The sequence below is a fragment of the Uloborus diversus genome, chromosome 3 (genome assembly GCF_026930045.1).
Source record: "Uloborus diversus isolate 005 chromosome 3, Udiv.v.3.1, whole genome shotgun sequence".
Classification (NCBI taxonomy): domain Eukaryota; kingdom Metazoa; phylum Arthropoda; class Arachnida; order Araneae; family Uloboridae; genus Uloborus; species Uloborus diversus.
In genome coordinates, this window is record NC_072733.1 from 71962354 (window position 1) to 71986796 (window position 24443).

The following is a 24443-nucleotide window of genomic DNA, read 5'->3' on the forward strand; positions in this document are numbered from 1 at the left end:
ACATTATTGTCTTTTGTAAAAAGCATGCTTTAAGATGAAAGACTACTCTTCTTCAAGATTGAAGAGAAAGAAGATTCTCTGTCTTTATCAAATGATAGTTTTCTTTTTGTTTTTAAATTTTGAAAAAAAGTAAATGTGCAAATTACTGTGGTTTTTGGAAATTACATCCCTTTGCTTTTCACTACGCCATATGTTCTTTGCCATTCATCTTGTGTGATGGAATAGCACCAGGTACTCGAAAAGTAACATTGTTTGGAAAAAAAGTCCTTAAATAAGTTAAGCAAATTGGAATGAACTTCTTATAGGCATCCCTAAGCTGCTGCTGGTCTTTTTTCTCAAAAAGAAAGCTTGGAATTTCACCTTGATTGCTTATTTTGTTTTAACCATCTATACTTGCTTTGAATTGCTTCTTATCTATATCATTCATGCTGAAATTCTTCAAAAATATCTGGTTGAAGACTAGTGGACATACGTACTTTGCAAATCAAAACTCCTTTCAAACCAACTTCTTAGATGTGGTAGCAACAAGCTAAATACAAAAACTTTTTCTGTAACAAACTGTACTCACAAAACGCAGGTTTGTACTGCAGAAAGCAGCCATAAAATGACTGTCATTTCAACAAAAGCCCTAAAAAGTCCTCGTCTAAGAACACAGACCACTATCCTGGGAATCCTAGTTTTTCCTTTCTCTGGGGGCGGGGGGAGGGTTGAAAACCCTTACAAGACTGGGATTTTTAAGCTAGTGTTTAGCCCTGAGCACCGAGGAGGAAAGCAACGTTCCGTATTTATGGCCTCTACAGTTAATTTCATAAGTTTTACATGCAGTTGTTTGTTTTAGCTTTGAGTTTTAGAGACATAACTATAGTACAGTAAAATCCTGTTACAACGAACTTCAAATTACCAGAAATTTTCTTCATTGTAACGAGGTTTTAGTAGTAATGAAATTCAAACAACGTAATGGAAATCAAATCGGAACTGAAAATTTCTTTCTTTGAAGCAGATATTTCGTTGTATCGGTATTCGTTGTAACGGGATTTCACTGTATATATTTCTGATAATATTGCTGTTTTGACTCTGATAGCTTAACATTGCAAGGGGGTTACAACCATTAACTAATAGAAGAAATACAATTTATATTGTAATGATTTGTTCTTTTTACGCGATTTTGAGGATATTAGCTACGACCTGACTTGAAAAATCCTGAATAATGTTTAATAAATTTTTACAAGAATTTAGATGAAATCAGACTTAAAGAGAATAAAATTCCCTGTAAAATGAGACCAAAACGAAGTTTTTAGAATGAATAGTTTTGGTTTTACAGATGAAAAACTGCGATTTTTTGCTAAAAATTGCCATTTTTCGTAACTTTACCCTCTTTGCGGCACGTGTTAATATCATCGAAATGACTTGAAACTTTGCAAATCATATTTTCTAGTCTATTGGCACATTTTACGGGGATGCCGAAAAAGATTAGTTGAAAAAAGTTCTTCCTCATGTACCTTGTGACCACCCTAGTGTATACTCAATGCAAATTTTATCGGAAAACAACGAAAAACACACCCACTTATAAGTAAATACATTAATTTTTCAATACCCGGGGGAAGGGGGGGGGGCAATAGACCCTTTTAAATGTTCGACAGGGCCGCCAATTGTCAACCCCCCCCCCAGATATTTTAGCTAGCGACGGCCCTGAGGGGGGCCATATAACCAAGATTAGTTCCCCTCCCGCTTATTTTGTTTTTCGTAATTTTTTGGGGGGAGGGGAGCAATAGTGCCCTGATTTTCTCATATTTTTTAGTGGGGTAAGAACTTTGTAAAAGGTTTGTCATCGAGTGGCGCAAACAAATAATAGTCTTAGGAGAGCAGTCTCGAGAAATAATCACTTCTGGGGAGGTGTCAGGGGGTTCTTCCCCCGAAATTTTTTCAAATTCTAGTCCTAAGAACGCAGTTTTAGGCAGTCTCTGGTGAGGCTTAGGGGAGGAAAAATTCGGAGGGCTTCTGCGGAAGTTTTTAGAAATTGAAATCTTAAAAACGCCATTATAGGCTGGATCAGTTGACGTTAGTGTAGTGAAAAGAATGGGACTTTTTGAAGTTTCCGCCAATTGATTTTTTTTTTAATAGAGTGAAATCCCTTACTCCTCCGCCCAATTTTTCGAAATTGAAGTTCCAAAAACGCAGTTTCAGTCTAATTTCGATGATTTTATGGACAGGGCGGTTCTGGGACAGTCCCCAAAAACTATTTTGAAATTAAAGTCCTGAAAAACGAAGTTATAAACAGATGTTCAGTAATACTAGGTGGAGGGATTTAAACACTCTCCATCTTGAATTTTCCAAAATTGTAGTTTTTTTTAATTGTCAGATTTCAGATGGGAGTAGTCGGACCCTCGTCCAAAGTTTTTTCGTTATTGAAGTCTTAAAAGCGCGTCTGTGGACCATATTTGGTAACGTTAGGGGGTTTGACCATTTTTCAAAATTGAAGCTCCATAAAGGCAATCATTAACAATTTTTGATGCTTTCAGAAGGCAAGGCGTTTTGGTAGTTGTCCCCTATAAATTTTTCGACATTGTAGCCCTGAAAACGAGGTTGAATATGCTCTTTAATGGTTTTAGTGGGTGGAGGGGACTTCGAAGTGTAGTATTTTGAAGACTTTCTTGTCTTTGACCGACTATGAAAAAGGGGAAAAAATTGGGGTGTGGGGGCTGAAAAGAATAAAAAGTTTTGGACGTGATCAATAGTCATCAGTAACTTTTGAAAAATTTTATTTTAAGGTTCTTTTCAAAAGCAATTCAGATTTTCCCGCAACATTAAGCAATCTTTGGAAGTAAGAAAGAGTTCAAGAATCCTTCTCTGAAAGGTACAATGCAATTTTAGGTCATCTTTATAGACGTTTAGTGGTAAGGAGCGGTTTTAGGGATCTTCCTCTGAAACTTTTCAAAATTGAAATCTTTAAGGCACAATTGCAGACTATTTTTCATTGTAACTTCGGTGAAAGAATCGGTTCGGGTATCTTCCTCCAGAAATGTTTGGAAATTGATGCCCGAAAAACGCCTAAATAAATGCGTTTTAGGACATCAAATTTCCATTATTACTCTAACTGAACAACTAAAACTTATTTTAAATTTCTTTTAGGGAACGAGAGTTAAGGAGAGAATCATTTTGAAAAGAAAAAAAAGGGGGGGGGGGGGTGTGAAAGAGAGAGGAATTTAAATTAATAAGCAATTATATGCATCTGTTAATTTTTTTTTTAATTTGAAGATTTCTTTTTGAAAGAATTGAGATTTTTTTCCTCAACATAATTTGCTTTTCTTTTTGTTTGAAGTACTTCACTTTCCCAAGACCCGTTCTTTTTTGGAGAATGCGGTACGGATCCTAAAACCTCTTCTCAACACCATATCCTGCTGCCATCCAAAGCAGGGTTCCCAAACTTTAGCGATTCACGGCACCCTTTGAAGAATTAGAATTTTCTCACGGCATCCTAGTCTAGTTTTATATACATACGTATTATTGTTACCTTGGGCGCCTGGCAGCACCCCTCACCTCTTATCTGCGGCACCCAGTTCGGAAATCTCTGCTCTAACGCATTATAATTATTCTTATCACTATCATACTTATTTATTCATTTTTATAGCTAAAAGTTTGGAAATTACTTGTGAGCAACTAAAACCAAAAGTAACCACCCTTAATTAAGTTCTTTTCCACATTTTGGAGGGGGCCCGGGCCCCCTCAGCCCCTCCCTTATATACGCCATTGTTCAACACAAATACCACCCTTCTCTGTCCCCCTCTTTTTTTTTGAATAAATATTCATTATTTATTCATTCTTATAGTTAAACAATATAAATTTTTCAAATTTTCAGTAAAATTTATGTTATTATTGTTGTTGAGCTTATTGATCCAATACAGTTATGTAAAACATAACATCCAAGTATAGTTTTGTTTTCTACTGTGGAATAAATAAAGTAATTACAGTGAACAACATTATGCCTACATCTGCTTCCCATTTATTTAGAGCCTTCTTATTTGTTGAATTTCCATAATTTTTAATTTTTATCAAATATTAATAATAAGAGTTAACATTATAATTAAATAAATATAAACCTTTGTTAGTATTCATAGGTTTTACCTTCACTCCAGGTTGAGATATTGAATCAAGATGCCACCAAAGACTCCCACAGAAAAGATGAGAGAATATAGAAGTCGCATGACAGCAGAAAAAAAGTATGAGATGAAACGTCAAAATGACTTGACTTGATTCTCTTAACGCCTACTGGCGCATGAGGCCGCTAGCGTGGCATTCCATCCCGACCGGTTTAATGCTGCCTCCCTGGCACTCCCCCAGCTTGGCCAACCAAAGGAATTTCTTTCTTGCATGGCCATCTGACGCCAGGTTAGTCGCAAATGCAGAGCAACAAAAGCCATGTAGACAAAAATGGACAAATTCAACAAAGAAGGATGAAAAGGAAGGCAGCAAGCAGCACATGAGAAAGCCATGAGCCAGAAGGAAAGCTCTCACTGCAGAAAGCTTTCCATTACCATCTAAAGCTTTCAAATCACCACAATCATTTGGAAAGGCTATACAACGTGCAAAGTGAGCACTTCCCAATAGCCCCCGTAAAAAGCAAGCTGTGATTGAAAAGCTTGAATATTGAAATATAATATAAACCGATCAGCTGCAACTGTTTCTCACAGATCAACTGCATTAGATCCTAACATAATACAGCTAGTGAAGAATTTTTATGAAATTGATCTAATATCAAGGCAGTTACCAGGAAAAAATGATTTTATCACTATTCGCAGTTCCTGTGGTAACAAAGAGTACAAAAAAATATACTTATAATGACAGTCCTGGAAAGTTACAAGCAGTTCACACTAGAGCACCCTCAACATAAGATAGGTAAATCAAAGTTTGCAGAACTTCGCCCAAAACATATTCTGCCTGTAGCAGAAAGAGATCACAATGTTTGTTGTTGTATTTATCATGAAAATGGTGAGATGCTGCTTGAGGGGATAAAAAAAGCAGTCCCAGATGTCAGTTTACCCAATGATAGAAATACATTCGTTCTGCAATCAGTGTGCCAATGGTCTGTAAAATGCAACTTTGGAGAGTGTTTGGAATGCAAGGATACGGAGATACATTTATCCAACATATTTTCTGAGAGCATTAACAGATCTACAAATAATACTAAGGCTGTATCTTACTATCAATAGAGATCTAATGGACACTTTGAGAAAGTAACAAATGAATCACCTCTCTCTGCTGCACTGGATGCCCTTTCAGTTCAGTTGAAGAATTTAAGACGACATTGCTTCATGTCTAAATTTCAATTAAATCAAATAAGAATATTGAAAAGCTCCTGTCCAAAAGGTGAAGGAGTCTTACAGGAGGATTATGCTGAAAACTTTGCTCTAAGGCATCAAAATGAAATAATGTCTGCTCACTGGAACAGCAACACTGTAACCATATTCACTGCAGTCTTAACCACACATGATCGGCAGCGTAGTTTTGCAATTGTTAGCGATGAATTGAGGCATGACAAGTTTGCTGTATTTTCTTTCAACAAGATAATTCTGCAATACTTTCAACAGCAAAATCCAATCAAGAAATTGCATATATTTTCAGATGGAGCTGGCAGCCAGTTTAAAAACTGATATTCACTGCCGTTTGTTCTGTCACCAGAAAGCGTGCATAAGGAGTTGACAAATATTGACTGGAGTTTTTTTGCCACATCCCATGGCAAGGGGCCCATAGATAGAATTGGTGGTACACTAAAGCGTGCAGTATGGAGAAGGATTATTCAAGAGTCTGCAGTTGTAACAAATGCAGCCAAGTGTGCTTCTGTAGGCAAGGAGGCATGCACCAATATCATAGTCTTATACTTGTCATCAGCTGATATGCAGAGCAACAGAAACACACTAGAAGAAAAATGGAGTGAACATCAACCAAGGAGAATTCCCAACACTCAACAAATACACTATGTCCGGAAAGCAGGGGATCGATTTGATGAAACTAGTGTTATAAGCCCTTTCTTTGGTGATGATACGTTAACTTTTACAAGACTTGGCATAAACTTCGGTTCACAAGAACCGAAGTTTGTGCAAGTTCTGCATTAGAAGCTGACTCATATGAACTGAATCCATGCTCAATGAATGGAAAAATTGCAAAAAATAGAACTCACAGGTTTCAAGTTGGAAACTTTGTAATAGTTCAGTATGACTCGGAAAAATACCCTCTAATAATTAATGATGTGGCAGCTACAACTGATGAAGTGTTTTTCAGTGTACTGCACAAATGTCAAGATGGTTGGCGCTGGCCTTTTATACCAGATGAAACTTGGTATGCAGCAGAGAATGTCATCTGTGACATTGAAACACCCACACCAGTAAACAATGGGAGCATGGTTTGTGTTTCTTATGAATTCTGAAAATTATTCACTGACGTTGCATCAGTTACTTTTTGTGTTGCATCTGTTACTCCAATTTTTCATTCATAATAATAATTAGCATATTATCCAAGAACAGCACAAGTGTGCATGTTTGTAAATATGTATTATTTATTCACTTGTATAAAAATTTTAATGTAACAGTTTCATAATTCATAGATTTTTTGATATGTTCAGTTCATGTTGCATCAGTTACTGTAGTGATTTTATTTTTTATTCTCATAAAAATTAGGAAAAATAATTAGGTGGTTAGGTACATTTATTAATGAATTATTATAGCTGTATGCGACAGTAAATTAAACTACTTTACATTTGGAACTTTACTCAAAATAAAAAGTTAAAATATTGACATTTCATCTCAAATGTTACCTCAGTTACAGTGGAATGCACTTGACATGTGCTTCAACATTTGCATTATGACTTAATTTTTGAAAACTTTCATGTTTGACAAAGACAATTGCAACTAACCAACCATCTCAGTTGCATGATAGGACTGCCTAAGTAATCCCTTTTTCTTGCTTCATTTGCAGCCATAAAGCACTTGCTCATGGACATTTTATCTCTAACAAGTTACTTCATTTCATGGCTAACATTGACAACGCACTATTAAAAATTGCTGTTCAAAAATTATAATGAACCATAATATTAAATCAGCAGCTTCAGCTATTAGATGCAAACATCTCTAGTTCTACTGCTAGTCAGGGGCGTGCACAAGGGGGGGGGGGGAGAAGGGACACCAGTTGACCCGGATTTTTAAAATGAGAGGTGATATATATGTGGGGATGTAGAGGTTAACAATATGGAGAGGGGTCCGAAAAAGTAATTTGTAACGGGCTCCAAAATTTCTGTGCACACCCTTGCTGCTAGTCAGTCTTTCATTTTGATAAACTAGTTTCTTTCTGGTTTACATATTGCCATTATGTCTTTGATAGAAAAGCAGAGAATTAATTTCCTTCAGTCACAGGGAAGAGGTAGCACCTTTTGAAGGGGTGCCCACCTTGGGGGTCTTTTTCTTAGAAAGTAGGGGGATTGGATTTGGACAGAGCCAAAATGGGCTGCTCAATTTTCCCAAACTTAGAAAAGTGATGAAAAGAATATGCATGATTCCCTCACAGAGAAAATTTAAAGCGATTGGTAAGAAAATTTTCCTGAGTGTCAAGCTCACTTAAAACTTAAAAGTAATTTATGCTGGATTTTCTTGTATGCTAATTAATACACCTTTATATTGAGTTATAAAAAATAATTATATAAAAAGAAATAACTTATTCATTAAATATATTGATTTATTAATCAAATTTGTCTTAAAAAATTTCTATGTGACAAGTTTCAAAAAAATTATAAACATCTAGTGATGGGGCACATTTGGACACTGTTTTGGGGGCACATTTGAAATGTGCCCCTAATAATATGTAACTGTTACAATATTAATCTATAAGCTATTGCAAAAAATCAAAGATATAGAGTGCTTAAAATAATTTTTAAATAACTAGGGTAACAACCCCGGTGATTGGCACTTTAAGAATTGGTCCTTAAACTTACCTCTGGGTTTTCTTTACTTAAAAAAAAAAAAAAATTCACTTGCAAATATTTTTGTATCAAAGAATGCGCATCTGTGCATGTATTTAGTTCACTAAAAGCAAAAATATTTGAATAAATATTTTTATAAAAATGTATGTAAAAAATGTTGCCAAAATCACCAGTAATTGGCATCTGATACACCAGTGCATGACACCTTATGATCCAGTGATTGGCACATATTTATAGAACTAGAAAATCTTTTTATTTTTTACTTTTCACAAAGTGCATTCAGATTTTATCATCATAAGAAACATAATTAATGATAATTTAAAGTAGATAATTTTGCATAAATTTATGTTAAAAGCATACATTTTGATGTTGAAAAAGTATTCAAGAGAATTAAAAATAAATTTGAAGTGTTACACGGAAAAAAGGATCAAGACTATTGCTGTTTCATCAATCGGTATGGTGTTTGGTTTTACGAATTATAGCTATTTCCACAGAAAAAGGAACATTACCCAATGATTCTAAGGGAAGAAATAATTCTCTACAGTCACAATATCTGACTGTGACGGCCAAACATATTAGTTTTTTATTGTTTCTTTTAAAAATGCAACAGTAGATTCTGTAGGATTCAAAGCGATTGTACAACTTATATAATGCAGGGTGTCCGAGAAATATCTGTACAACTTCAAAAATTTATTGAAAAAGAAACAATGGGGTTACAGCGAAACTAATTAGTACATTAGATAGAATAACTCAAAAAGTTTTTTTCCTATAACTTAAGTTATTACCTTAGGAAATTTCTACATGAGACCCTTTCGTAGCACCAAAAATGTCAAGACGATAATCTAATTCCATCCACGACCGTTATGCTACGACAGCATGCTAACATCAACAGTAGCTACAGCTGTTTGGATGTTTTGTTCCGTTGCGTTTACATTTTAGTTTCGATATTTTTTTCGAGGAATTTTGTTTCGATAAACCACGCAACATATTGAGCTTTCTTCACGCGATCCGCCATTGAAATAACTAAAATGCTTTAATATTCCTTTGCATGACATGTAGCGCCATATATAGTCAGAAACATACTGCAGAAAAAAACTTTTTGAGTTATTCTATCTAATGTACTAATTAGTTTCACTGTAATCCTGTGGTTTCTTTTTCAATAAATTTTTGAAGTTGTATGGATCTTTCTCGGACACCCTGTATTGTTGCTTCAAAAGTATCGGAAATCAAACTAGTGACACATTGCATAACACCCTTAGGGACTATTGGCTATTTGCCAATTACTGGGGACTAGCAAAACTGAAACACCACTAAATGACATCTATGATTATTTCAAAAATCCAAAAAGGGACAAAAATATACTTCTACCTACTTAAAGTAACACCTTTTAACTAAACAAAACTTTTGACAACCAAAATTTAAAATATATTTTCAGTTGGATTTTAATGGATTGATGCGCATGCTTCCCTTAAGCCAGAGAAGAAGCTTTTGCAACAAAAATGTCTGATTTGACACAAGCCACAGTTGTTTCTCTTTCCTATGCACTGCTACCATTTAGTAACATGAATGGAAGCTATAATCTTTAAAGTAAATGTACACTCAATTGGTATATAACCTTCTACTTTTAAAATATCAGATATGAATCTTAATTTAAGACATTTTTGTTAGAAATGCCAATCACTGGTGACCTGCCAATTACTGGGGATGTCACCCTAACAAAGACTTGCTTCCATTCTTTGCTTGTATATAAGTAGAGTACATGAACTTTCTGGTAGAAATGCCGCATTGGCATGATCACCACACCCCGAAAAAAGTCAATATAATTTAAAATGCTCAAAAACACTGCAATTAAAAACCATGATTAACTCATCCATGCTGTATCAGAGTAAAAAATACCCATTAAAAAGTATATTTAAAAGAAAGAGTTTATAGTACAACTTATGTACTCTATACTCCAACTTTTAAAGAAAAAATTAAGAGAAAAATGAAATCTTGCATTCAAATCAATTCCTGATTTTTGGATTACCTGTTTTTGGTTTTAACTAACTTTTATGTGCTTCTGCTCAAGGTCACAAGCTATAACTTATCATAGTAAGTCAATAGCTAGCTCACAATTCCTCCTGCCTATCTGAAGCAGACTTTTAGAAAAAATATATCAGTTTGAACAACTTTAAACTTCTTTAAAAACTATTGTGAAATTCCCCTGTTGTAAAAATATAAAAGACATTGAGTAAATGAAAAAAGGCTGAAACAATATGTTTGTAAAATAATATGGATAATCTTAATGCACTAACTAAAGTTAATAGTTTATTTTTTCTTTTGTTTTTTTAAATGCAGTCTAATCTTTTAAAGTCTTAGCATTTGACCAGAAAAATACATACAAATATTCCTCAAAGCTACAAGTTCTGTTTGGTGTTTTGGCTCTAACTGTCTTCTGCTTACTCCCTGGTTTTAGGTTTGCAATACACATTCTACATTTGCATATTAAGTTGTGAGAAGTGTAATGTGAGTGTTTTATTGTTCTGCTGTAGCTATGGATGGTGATGTTGAAAAAGTACAAGAAATGCTAAGAAAATCTATTGATCCTTCCATGCGTGATTCATCTGGATATACAGCACTCGTAAGTATAAAGCTTCTATCATCACATGAAATTCACTTTCTAAATATCGTAACACTTAGGCGTCGGAGCCGGGGGAGCTGGGGGAGCTTGAGCTCCCCCTGGAATATTTCAGACCGTCTCAGCTCCCCCGGAAAAATTCTTGCACAGCAGCTTCTGTCGTACATTGTTAACCTCAAACCTGATTTCAAAAATGTGATCTGCCTTTTCTAAGAATTTCCACCTAATAAGCAACAAAAGCAGGGGACAGAGGGAGTGGTCAGTGCACTTGAGTCTACCGTCACCCTTTTTCTCACTGTTTACACACCTCTTGATTCCCGGAAGAAAAATAAAAGAATTTTAGACAAGCTATCCTACCGGCTGCGGAAAAGTGGGCTTTGCCCCGCGGCCTGCAAAAATCAGTACCAGTCCCGATAGGGGTTTGCTCCCCACCTTGAACTCGTGTTTCAGGAGCGGCATCGCAGTTTAGTTCACATTTTTATTAGTTTTGCCTCGCATGCCGTTTTTTTTTGTCACGTTATCACAAAAAGGATAGTGAGTCAGTTTGGCATTTAAATATGAATAATATGGAAGGTGCTACAGACATAACTATAAAAAAAGGTTACTAAGGTAAGCAACTTGTTCAAATCAAATGCTTTCAACTTTCCAGAAACTTATCTTATTTTAAGATATCTGACTCCTTAAGGCACAATGTAAAGAATTTCCAGCGGAGTCCTTTGAAACTGGTTGATTAAAATAAACTTGCAAAATATAACGTGAAAGCTAAACTAAAGGACCAAGTGGTCGTGTTCTTTATTCATTGCAATTACCTACATAAAAAAAAAACTCGGGGAGGGGGGGGGGATCCCCATTTACAAACAAAGTAATTAATTTATTTTTTTTCTCCGTTGTTTATTTCTTTCTTTTATCATTTTTTACTCCTTCATAAAAAGTTAAGCCCCGAACAAAGAAAAACCTTTAAAGACTTCCCAAAAGTCTATGTAGTTACAAAACAAGAAACAGTCCTAAACTAATTCTCAAGGGATCATGAACGTACATATATTTCGGGTTTAAATTCTATGTTTCGATCAAAAGGTACCATCAGATCGCAAAAATGCCATTGTTCGATGATCTATCAAAACTGAAAGTAATCTGTTGCTAGATAGAGACCCTGTAGCACCCAAAATAGATATTATTCAAAAAATTTTTTATTTATTTTTAATTTGAAATATTATCAAAAGAAACAACATAAATCGGTGGCGTACTCAGAAATTACTTTTGTAGGCGCAAATCATTGCTGTGATAAAAAACGCAATTTTTAGAACTATCTCACTGTAAAAAATTTTTTAAAAAAATGTGCCCGTTATTTTTTTTCATTTTAAACCGTCAGGGATAGATTTTTTTCATGAAGTTATAAAACTGAAAAGATAAATATCATTCAAAGAATACTAAAGGTACAGGAACATTACAGGAACAAAAATTCACATAAATCAAAATCGGTGAAATCTTCACTATTATAATATTCCTAAAATCTTTCAATGATTATAACAACAGTTACTACGTAAAAATCAGTTTTAAAAAATGCGAGTTCATTGAAATGAAAAATTTTGAACATAATAATACTTTACGAAGTTAGATTTATTCAAATTTTTTGCTTTCCTAATTTACGATTTTTATGTCACATACAGATATATTTTCATGCCAAAATTGTAACTTTTCATTTATTATTTTTCATTTATTAAAAAAATCTCCTACAATATTTTATAGTTTCTCTCAAAGACTTTTACTAAAATTTATCTGAACAATAAAATATATAACGAACACTTCATTTTAACACATTTCCAACGTTCTGTTTCTCCACCCACCTGTTTCATCTTTTTCCCTTTTTCTAGTTCTCAGAAAATAAGAGAGTATTCTAAATGCTACGCTGCCGAAGTCCTCCCTTTCCTTCAAAATTATTACAGACGATCGCCTAAAATTTTGTTTTCAGGACTCGGTTCCCTGAAAATTTCCGAAAGAGAGTCCCTGAATACCTTGTTCTCCAACAACATGGGAAATTCAATAATATTCCCTTTTTGGGAATTCAATTTCAAAAAATTGCCCGGCGCGTAACCAGGGCCTGATTACGTCACAGGCCAATTAGACCTCGCCCTAATTGGCCTGGCCTAAGGGGCCCCAAATTGCTGAAATAATTATGCATAACATTACAACTATACGAAAAAATTCCATGTTTTTTAAAAGTAATAATAAAAAAAATGACATGTTATTTAGCAAAGAACCTCCTTAAAGAAGAATTTTTATTAATTCTGCCACTAGCGAATTTACCATGCCACAATTTCGAGTGCCCCGAAGGGGATTCGTGAATGCCTTATGATAAATAATTTACATAGTTCTGAGCCCCGAAAATGCATTCCGACAGGGCTAATAGAGTCTTCAGGGAGCCCTGAAATTATTGCAGGCCTAGGGCCTCACATTTTGTTATTCGGGACCTGCCCCTAACGCTGACAAATATCATCCGCAGTCGCGTTTTTTAGAGATTATAATTTCGAAAAAAATAAGGAGAAGGAACCTCTGAACCTTTTCTGATAACATCATTGAAGAACGCTCCCTATGACAACTTTGAAAAATTACCAGAGTAGAACCCTAGTACAGCCTTTTCCCCTGTCATCATTGAAGATTGTCTACAATAGCGATTTTGGATCTTCAAATTCGAAATATTGAGAGGAAAATGTAAAAATATTTGAAAATTCGATCGAGGACAATCCCTTGAGTCATATTACTAGTTTCACTAACGACAACAAATATGGTATATAATCCGTTTTTAAGACATTAATTTCGAAAATTTTTCAGGGAAGTTTATTCGAACCTTTTCTCCTCTTAACATTCCTAAAATCGATTAAAAACTCGTTTGTAGAACAAGAATTTTGAAATTTTCCCTTATACGCGCTCATCTTCGAGTACTGACCGATCCCCTTTCAAAACCAGAGTTTTATCACCTCATTATCTCCATATACAATGTATTTATTAAATATGATTGAAAATTTTGCTGGGAAAGAGAGAGATGGAGAGAGAAAAGCTTTGAGAAGCTAATATTTTATGGGAAAAAAATTTAAGTGCCCCCCCCCCCGCCCTTAAATTATTTTCTGGTTATGGCATAATGTGTCTCAGCTCCCCCTACTTCCACCAATTCCTACGCCTCTGTCGTAACACATCATTATTTAGCAATTATGGTGCAGAAATAAGGAAATTTTGATCTATTAAATAAACCTCTTTCAAGTCTTAGGTATTCTTAAGACATTCAAAAATATTGAAATTCACCAATGCCAAACTCTGAGAATCAAATACTGACTTTTAATGAATTTTTGAAAATTGAAAGTATTGAATATAAGGAGTATCCTGTTTTTACTGACTGAGATGTCGTTGAGCTCGTCATGCTTTCTCCTTTCCATTTATCTTAACACTTAACTCTTAAATTTTTTTTCAATTTTCAACTTATGTTAAAAATTATCTTTTCTAACTGCACAGTTTAATTTTTGATTTAATTTGAAAATTTTTTAAATTTTGTTTTTATGTCTCAAATTTGCACCTTGTATGCCAATCAATAGACATTTTGCATAATTTGTTCCTTATTTTCAGCATTATGCAGCCAGGCATGGAAAGCAAAGAGTCTGTGAAGTTTTGTTGAAAAGTAATGCTAATCCAAATGCTCAAACTCCTGGAGGTGCAACGCCATTACATAGAGCTGCCTTTGCTGGCAATGATGTAATAGTAAACATGCTTTTGAAGTTTAAGGCAGATCCTATGTTGCGTGATAGCGATGGAAGAACAGCATTGCATAAGGTTTGTGATTGTCTCCTTTCCTTTATTTTTTTTTAATGCTCTTGCATTTCTTTTTGCTTTTTTTTAAAGCATAAAGCTTTGCTTTTTAATGCTCAATACTTTAACCGTTTAACCGCCAAACTATTGACGGATGATCAAATTTGAGTAATTTTTTGAAATTATATCTATTTATGTCTAGTAAATACAGAAATAAAATAAAATTTCCAGAAAAAAATTTTTTACTATGTTTTTTAGTGTGTTCCATTTTTGGAACATTGGCGCTTTGCATGAAGTTTTTTTTTTCAGAGAATTTTTTTAAACTAAGAGGTTTTGAATGCGGTTTTTATCTTAGCATACTTTATAAATTAATATTTTAAACTAATAAATTAATACTTTAAAAATAATATTTTAAATTGCATTTATGCACATATCAGAATTCAGAAAATCCAATACAGAAATATCTAGTGCCCATGATATGAAAGGAAGAATTGCATTCCTTCATTGTATCTCTTGATAAGATGAGGTTGTGGCACATCTATCTTGCATTTCTGCACATTTGAGTAACATTTTACAGATGCAAGTGGCTCATGTGTATAAAAATTAGATGCTAATGTAACCACTGCATTATCATTTCAGCTGCACAGGTACACTGATCCATCAGATCGATAATCAAAATTTCCTCGATCTTCTTTAGAAAGGGCCTTTTTAGATTTCAGTGGACAATGGCCAGTTCGGTTTTCACGAATTGTTCCTGTTGCTCGTACACCTTTTTTGATAGCTGAGAAATTAAGTCATATGATGTAAAAAAGTTATCAAAGTATACTTCATGCTTAGACGTGTCAGTCAAAACTGATAATAGATCATTTACAACTCTGGATCCTAATTGCTCATCAGGGGATCCTTCTTTTTTGCCTGAATAAATCTCCATCGAATATGGGTATCCGCTTGAAGAGCACAACATAAAAAATTTTGAAGCCGAATCTTATTGGTTTTCATCTAATAAACATTTTACATGAATGCCGACCGTAGTAGGGAACCGTAGATTCATCTATGCTCAATTTTTTATGAAATACACCAAATTGTTGAAGGTTTTTACACAATTCTTCGTAAATAGGGTATACTTTTCTTAGTTTGTCATTTTGTTTTAATTCATGGTTGTCCATCAAATGAAAGTTGTTTTTTATTTTTTGAAAACGATTTTGAGGCATAACTGTTGGTACAATTGGCGCAGATGTATCTTCTGCACTGCTCCAATACATATCTTCAGAAGGTACAGAATGGTACCCACTCAATAGCAGCAAACCAAAAAATTGTAGGATTTCATCTCTGTCAACATCTATTCTTCCTCAGCGATATTTCCTGGTTCATCAGGGGGTAATTGGCATATATCTACATCTGGCAAATCCGAATCTGACAATGTCTCTAAATAAGCCACAGCTTGTTCTACAGTAAGAAATCTTGTAGACACTTTTTAACATTTATGAACAGTTGGTATACATCAAACAGAATTTCGTTTCGCTCGAAAACAAAGCAAGCAAATTATTGAACTGCATTTAAAATATGAAGAATAAAACGCTCACTAATATTATTTTTTATTATCACGTAACAATGTAGCTTTCCGAGCAGGTGTGGATTCGTCGCCATATAGTCCGTCAAACAGAAGACTGTTATTATTTTCTTTGCTAACGAAACGTCATATCCTTTCAAAATATAAACTTACTTGGTTTTGCCAACATCTACATCAGAGTACATTCAAAATTAGAAAAAAAAAGAAACATATTACAAAAAATGAAATTTCCCCTTTGAAGTCGAACGATTTACTTCTTGGAAATTTGACTCCCTAAAACGCCAATGTTCCAAAATTGGAACATGCTATTTTGAAGGGGTACACCTTTCAGAAATATCATTGTACATTTCTATAAGAATTTTAAAATCATACATTGAAGTATTTTTCACAACTATAATAAATATCATCACGTTTTCTGAAAAAGCCAATTTTTGGTAAATTTTATAAGAAAAAGTTGCAAAAAGCTAAAAAAACACTCATCTTTGAAAAATCGCAATAAATAATTGAAAACATATAAACAATCAAGCAGGAAATCAAAAAATACTTTGAAATAAGACTAAACTGTGTTAAAAAAAAAAACTTGTTTATTTTAACGTTATTTCTTGGGAAAATTTTCACTTAAATATGATGTTCCATTTTTGGAACATTGGCGGGTAAACGGTTTAATAAATGTAGCAGGGGCATAGCGTAGGTTTCTGCTGCCCGGGGCTGGCACCAAATTTGCCCTCCTCTTACATTGTCCTGCTATATGCCCCCCTCCCCACACCAGTGGCGGATCCAGACGATCCCGTTGGGAGGAGCGATTGAGTAATGCATTATAGGGGGGGGGGGGAGCAGAGGATGATTTAATGAAAATAAAATGTTAAAAAAGTTTAAGAACTGAAGCGTGTTTTTTTTTTCAAATAATGTGTATTGTTCAAACAGTTTGAATGAATTTGTTTTGTGTTTCGAGTACCAAGAACAAAAAAATGGAAAAAAAAAGAGCTTCGACTAATGTTCTGGATCTGTTATCTAAATTAAACCCACTAATGTTCTAGATCTATTATTTAAATTAAACCCTTCAACTTTTGATATGTTTGAGGACTCGTGAAGTATTTTCAGTAGCTATTCAGGTCCTCAATTGAGGTAGTGAGAAAAAAGGGTTGCAATTCGCAAAATTAAGAATTTGGAGATAACCAGTACAAATGGTAGGTGAACCTCTCCTCTGTCTTGGGGCAAGAGATTGTACTAGTAGCCCTGGTAGGTGCTGCTGTACAGCGTGATTTAGAAATTTTTTTTAATGAAAGTCTACCTAGGATCTGATTTTTAATTGCGTTTTGCTCGAAACTTAAAATAGTCCACTTGCATCCCTTTGCCTCTCACTGCCTCAATTGTACTTTTTTCCTTATAAAAGAAAGGTTGAAGTACCAAGATGGCATCTCTTTTTACCAGATTTGGTACTGAACACAATGAAATAATAAAATTGCATTTAAATAAAATTTTAAGATAGTTATGGACAGGGCTGCGCCAAGCCTGATATTTACAAATAATGTATGATGAATTTCTCGCCAATTGGCTTGCCCATGTTACGGTTCCACGTAGGGCCGCGCCAAGCTTGATCAGTGCGGTCATGCAAATGTCTTTTGAACGCCCTTATGCACTGGCGTTCGGGGAAAATATAGTAAACCTGGAGTGAGGTTTTGTGGACAAACATAAAATGGAAAAGAATACTTTTGGCATTTAATTTATTCAAAAAATAGTGTTTAAATGTTTAAATTTGGAATATGGTGTACGTTTTTATATATATACTTCATATCTCCAAACTATTTTCGTGTTCAGCAGCTCCTTTGATATGCAAATAATGCGTTTCAGAAAAAGAAAATATTTTAAATATGAAGTTAAAACGCCGCTTTGAATATCTATCAAATCTGTAAGTGATGAATAATTCTTAAAACTTTTTATGACCGTAAAAACATGACAACAGGCGCAGTGGCGCAACTAAAAAATAGTTTTAGAGGGGCACATTAAGAAAAAAATCGTCTTTAAAAAGAGGGGTCCGAGATGACAAAATCATGAACAGTAAAAGTTTGGGTCTTCAGGATTTTTCTGCAGCCTAATTTCTTCAGAGGATAGTGTATCATTGTTCATGGTAACCAGCAGGTTTTTTGGATGACCATAAAAACTATTCCTTTTGTATAACAGGATCAATGTTTAGTTTCATCATTGCTGGGATATCTTGAGTAATTGATAACTTCTCAAAGATGCTGTGCATCGGCTGTGCATGAAGACTCAGTTTAGTGAGAAACCAAACTTTTGCCTAATAAATTCGACAATAGACAGTTACCCACATTCATAAAACACATTACAATATATTTGTCTCTATTTAATATGAAGATTCTTTTACCAATATATAAATGAAGTACAGTCCAGTCATGACTTAAGTGAGTTACGTGTTCCAAAACCCCTCGCGTAAGTTGAAATTTTGTGTTGCGGAAAAGGGTATGTGTACACATTTTTATAAACATACCCAATTGTTTTAGACACTTGTAAACACTACTTCAAACTGTTTTAAATCATTCCTTAACAATACATTACGGTTTCATGCACAAAGCACTGTTTTTTTTTTAAATTTCTTAAAGCTGTTTTTTTCAACATAAAACAGCGTTACAATGCACAAAATCAATGATCAATGAAGAGACATGAAATAAACTAGTACAAATGATTTATGCTACATTATCAAACTGTTATTGTAATATATTTCTAAATACAGTTTCTTTACTTCTTCTTTTATAACGTTTCCATCTATGACAACTTCCCTCTTCATGGTGTTTTTAATCCACTGTACAAGATCAGCTTCCATTTTCATAATTTTTGCATTTTGCTTACACACTTTAGATGAAACAATGCTCTTAGATGTCTTTATATTTCAACAACTTTCACATTTATAATGAAAAAATAAGTGAAAAATGAGGAGTAGTTATTTGTATACACTAATAAATCGATGTTCAGACTAGTACGGTGTAGGAACTTTCACTGTCAGTGATGCTAAAGGGATAAAGGTGGGTTCAAGAGAAAAATTTCTTATGTATCCAATAACAAAACCAACACTTAGCACCTTGATTCCTTTCCAAATATTTTCCTGTTGCTAGCGAGAAATTTGCTTTAGCTCTAAAATTCTTTGTTCGTGAAAACTCACATTATAGCCATTTCCGGTAAGTCGAATTGCCTTATAGTGGGAGTCGACTGTTTTCTGTTGTTAATCCCCTTGCATGAGATAGCTTACCTAGTGGTTTGGCAGACAATAATTTTGGACAATTTCTAGAACACATTGCTTAAATCCAGATGATACAGATTTCTATACTGTTCATGTTTGCTTGACTAAATGCCAAGAGCAAGTCGATTTATGAAACGAGGTGGGGAGGGGGGAATAGTTTCATTGTATCACAGAATAAAAAAGACAAATATATTCTGATTCTGCTCAATCGCATCATCCGTCACCGACAATCAAAACTAATCAGAATGGGATAAGAAAAATAGCAAATTATGCAAAGTTCAATGACTGGCTGGGGCAGTAAATATAATATAATAATTATTTTGTTCAGAAATAAAAGGTCTTACCATTCAACCACATTCACCACGTATGATTTTAAAAATAATCTGTGAGAAATTTAAAAAACAAAATAAATATGAATTTTTACATATTTGGCAAAACTTCTAGGGCCTGACCAGGAGACTAAATATGTTTTGATTACTAAAAAATTTTTATACGAACATTAGATTTCAATACCCAACTTTTCACTCCACAAGCAGTTAAAAAATATATACACTACAAATTTTTAAATAAAATGTAAAATGTCAATTTTTACATATTTGGCGAAACTTCAAGGGACTGGCGGGGTATCTAAATATATTTTGATTTCCCAAAAATGCCAATACACTACTTTTCCCACCACAGGCGAATTCATTTAAAAAGAAAAAAGTTAAAATCAACCTCCCTGTCCTCCAATATACAGCTCTTCAGTTAACGTACTAAAGAACCATTTTACAAGATTGAGTCGCACTATGTTTCTCGATTCCTTGATGGTTTTCTAAATTTAAATTTAGCCACCAGTGTCAAAATATTCTCAGCTACAATGAGAGGCTAACTGTCTCCTCTAAGACTTTAATGAGCCAATTAGATGTATTTTTAAATCATGCTTACTTTTGTTGATTCTGGGTTTTAAAAGAAATGGTTTTGAGCATTTTTTGCTTGCTTAAAATATGAATTCATTATCATGCACATATACACTTGTACACAGCAGTTTATAGGAATAGAACTACTTAAAATGAAATTTTAGAAGTACATTTTTTTTTTGTTTTATTTTCCTCTGTTGATCAAATTTCAATTGAATTATGTAGGCTGCTGAAGGACAACACATTGAATGCTGCAAACTTCTTTTAAAATTAAACAAAAATCTGAAAGAAGAATTAGACAAAAGAGGGTTCCCTCCTAGTTACTATGTTCATCCAGAACAAGAGGAGCTAAAAAAACTCTTTTATTAATGTTGTATGTATATTTTTTGTGTAATATTTTTATGTCAATAAAAAGTTATTGAAACCTTTTTTTCAGCTACTTTGAGATGAGGTATGGATTGTCCTTTTCTTTCATTTTGTATTGTTTATATGAAGATGTGTTTGTTTTAAACTAAAAGGCTTTTGCTAATAAGATTTATTTTGTTTGAAGGTTTTAAATAGCCTATTTTGTTTTGATTTTTTTTGTTTTAGAAAAATGAAATTTTTGATTGTTTCAGAATATATTTTACTCATATTAGTTATTAAACATGTATTTCTGAAAATAATGAAGTGCTAAGGTGTAACCTGAACTTCCCACATTGCCGATGGCTTTAAAAAAGAAAAAAAAAAGGTGTACTGCATAGTATCAGTTGAAATCGTGAACAAGTTGTCATTTCAGTATCTTTGAACCAGACATGTAAAATCATGAAAATAATAATCCTTGCAGATGTAAAAAAATGCCGATACAGGCTCTGTTATCAGCAAAAATTAAATTCAAAGAAGGTTCCTTTATTTCCTTTTGCCCTAGATATTTCTGCTAACTAAACTATTTTATACCAAGATTTCCCAAACTGTAATGATTTTCAACTTTATTACATATCATCCATGGATGAGATTGTTTTCGAATTAAATGAAAATTTTGCAATTGTGAAGAAAAAAAGAGTGGGGGGGGGGGGGAACAAAAATAATATATTTGTTTAACACAAATGAAACTAAGTAAGTTTTTGGTTTAATGTTTTAATTACATATATTTTTTAATGCTTAAAAAAATGATTTTCCTAAAAAATAATAAATGAATATTTTATTTTTATTGTCAGTTTAATGTTTCAATTTTAAAATATAGCTAAAAGTTTCTTTGTAGCCTAAAATACGCAAAATCCTGAATTCTGCATTACATTTTCTCCTAAGTTTTGTGCCGAGTATTGACTAGAAGTGGGCAATGTCATTCTTTTGAATGAGCTGTTCATCAGAGGTTCGTTCATTCTTTTGATCCGTTCATTTAACTCGTTCATTTGAACAACTTTGTTCATTTAAAAAAGTCGTTGCAGGAGATCTCTTTGCATGACACACTCACGTACATTCGAAATGTTTCATTGGATCAGTAATATTCTTTGAAGGAAAAATTACTAAAATCATCTAAAAGTAAGAAAATATGCCGATGAAAAATGAATTAAAAAAAACTTTATTCAGGTTTAGGACGTATAACGAAATTATAGTTCATTTCTTAAGATATTTCTCAGTTGCCGACTGCTAAGATAAGTTTTCCATTCCCATCCCAATGGAAAATTGCAGGTTCCATTTCAGCATGTCACAAAATTAAGTTATTAAATTTTACTACTACATAAAAAATAAATTAACTGTTTGTGATGTCAGAAAATTTTCAAAATTGAACTTACATGAAATAGTGCATTAAATTCTAAATAGAAATATATCTCCAAGTGTAGTATGGTCACAGAAGAAAATAAAACAAAAAATAATTTTGAATGTGTACTTTTGATTACAGTTTTAAAAATATAAATCATGAAATAAATAAAAGAGAACTGCAAAAAAAAAAAAAAAAGGCTATAATATAAAACACGAAAATACTGAAATGTTTATTAAAACTATGTGCGTTGAATGTACATAAACTTAACAAAAATGTTGTTTCATAAAACGTCTGCTTTTTAAATAAAAACTGGCGCAAGTTGTCAAAACTGACCTCCCTCCCCCCAAAAAACAAACATCTGTCAACCATGACATCTACCCAAAAGAAAGAGGCACGTTCCTTCAATTTTTTTTTCCATCTACAGCACTATATTCATACATATAGTATTACCAATAGCGAAAAAAAAAGTAACAAATATATTGATAACTCAGCCGGACTACCAGATAAATTAATTTAAAAAAAAAAAAAGAGACTCTCCTCAATATAAAGAAGCTTCAAAATTATTATTTCACAGTACCAATGAGAACAGAAAAAAAACGTGTAGGTACGGGTTACACTATTTATTGACTGACTATTTACATAGATATTTACAATGTATTTACAAGTTGTAGTTGGGGACGAGAAATGGAGAGGAGCTGACGTTGGGGGTAGTTGCGCGTCCGCGTTCCGGTACCTACTGCCCTGGATCCCGCTCGGTCTTCAGGACAGGAGTGCGCCTCCTAGCGGGCGCTGGTGGCGCCACACCACCCCCCTTGGTAGTTCATTGCTTACGCTTGGAAGATGTCCCGGAAACGGACACGACGTCCAGAATTGGGTGGTTACACCTCCGGCAGCCTCCGGAGCGGTGTTCTGCGGTTTCGACTCAGCAGGTAAGCATTTGCTGTCGTCGTTCAAGGAGTAGGCGGGTTTCACCCTATCCAGACTCACCCTTGTGTCCTTTGTGCCGACTTTAATGACAATGGTTTTACCTTGCCGCAGGACGACTCGGTGGGGTCCGGAATAGGGAGGCTGAAGAACTCCTCGAATGGTGTCATCCCGCAGCATCACGTGGGAGCACTTCTCCAGATCCTTGGAGACGAAAGGTGTGTGCCTGGAGTGCCGAGTTGCAGGGGTCGGCCGCAGCCTAGCCATGTGGCTCCGGAGTCGGTCCACGAGCGAGGAAGGGTCCGTCGGGAGCTCCTCTATTGCAGTCTGTGCTATCAATTCCCCTGGTAAACGAAGAGGCTCTCCATACACCAATTCCGCAGGGGAGGCGTCCAGATCTGCTTTGAACGCACTTCGTATGCCGAGGAGCACTATCGGGAGGGCTTCCAGCCAGGAAGAGTCGGAGTGGCACATTAAGGATGCTTTCAGCTGCCGATGGAACCGCTCAATCATGCCATTGGCACAAGGGTGGTAACTAGTGCTTCTCGAGCGTTTGAACCCTGTGTATATGCCTAAGCGTTTGAAGAGCTGCGATTCGAATTGACGGCCCTGATCGGTGGTGACGATTTCGGGACATCCGAAGCGGGAAATCCAACCATTGAAGAAAGCGTTAGCTACCTCCTCCGCGGTGATGCCTTCTAGTGGCCAGACTTCCGTCCAACGTGTGAAACGATCAGTCGCGGTGAGGCAATAGCGGAAGGACTTCGCTATGGGGAGGGGTCCGATGATGTCGGTATGCACGTGTCTGAATCTGATGGGAGATGGAGCGAACTGTTCCACGGGGGACATCGTATGGCGAGTGATTTTCGATCGTTGGCAGCATAGGCAGGCCCGGGTCCAAGATCGACAGTCGCTCTGCACTCGAGGCCAGACAAAACGGGCGGAAACCAGTCGGGCCGTAGCCCTAGCTCCAGGGTGGCTGAGACCATGCAAGGAATGAAAAACCTGGCGGCGTAGTTGAGCAGGTACAAAGGGGCGTGGCTTTCCGGTGGAAACGTCGCAGATTAGTTTGGCATCGGATCCTGGTAACTCCGTTGTCCGAAAGTGCAGTGCAGAATCTTGATTCATCAGCGTCTGCAGCTCTAGGTCCGATTCCTGTGCCCTGGCGAGGTCCTCAAGTTTGACCGGGGTAGGCGATAATGCTGCTATCCGGGAGAGTGCGTCGGCTACCACGTTGTCTGCGCCGCTGACGTGCTGGATATCAGTTGTAAACTGCCCAATGAACGACAACTGGTTAAGCTGGACAGGGGGGAGCTTTTCTCGCTTCTGCTGGAACGCGAAGGTTAACGGCTCGTGATCGGTGTAGATAGTGCAGTGTTGAGCTTCCAGGATGTGTCGGAAATGTTGAACTGCGTTGTAAACTGCTAGAAGTTCACGATAGTAAGCCGGCCATTCAGATTGCTTGGATGTCAGCTTTTTAGAAAAGAATGCAAGTGGCTTCCAGGTATTGTCGATGAACTGATTTAGTGCAGCCCCGACGGAGAGAGTGGATGCATCTGTGAATAACCCCAGGGGTGCTTCAGGAGCGGGATGTGACAGGAGCGTTGCCTTGCACAGAGCTGCTTTGCAATCGGAAAATGCTTTCTCAAGTTGGGGAGTCCAAGGGATGGGCTGA

The 24443-nt window shown here is 35.2% G+C and overlaps 1 protein-coding gene across 2 annotated transcripts in view; it reads left to right on the plus strand.

Annotated features, from left to right (window-relative positions):
• Window positions 1-20527, plus strand: part of LOC129218546 (ankyrin repeat domain-containing protein 39-like) — a 34398-nt gene extending 13871 nt beyond the window's left edge. For both annotated transcript variants that reach the window (XM_054852847.1, XM_054852846.1), the window contains 3 exons: window positions 10498-10586; window positions 14199-14402; window positions 20326-20527. In XM_054852847.1, the coding sequence (XP_054708822.1) occupies window positions 10498-10586; window positions 14199-14402; window positions 20326-20469 (437 nt within the window). In that variant the 3' untranslated portion in view covers window positions 20470-20527. The remainder of the gene's footprint in view (window positions 1-10497; window positions 10587-14198; window positions 14403-20325) is intronic.
• Window positions 20528-24443: the final 3916 nt, after the last annotated feature.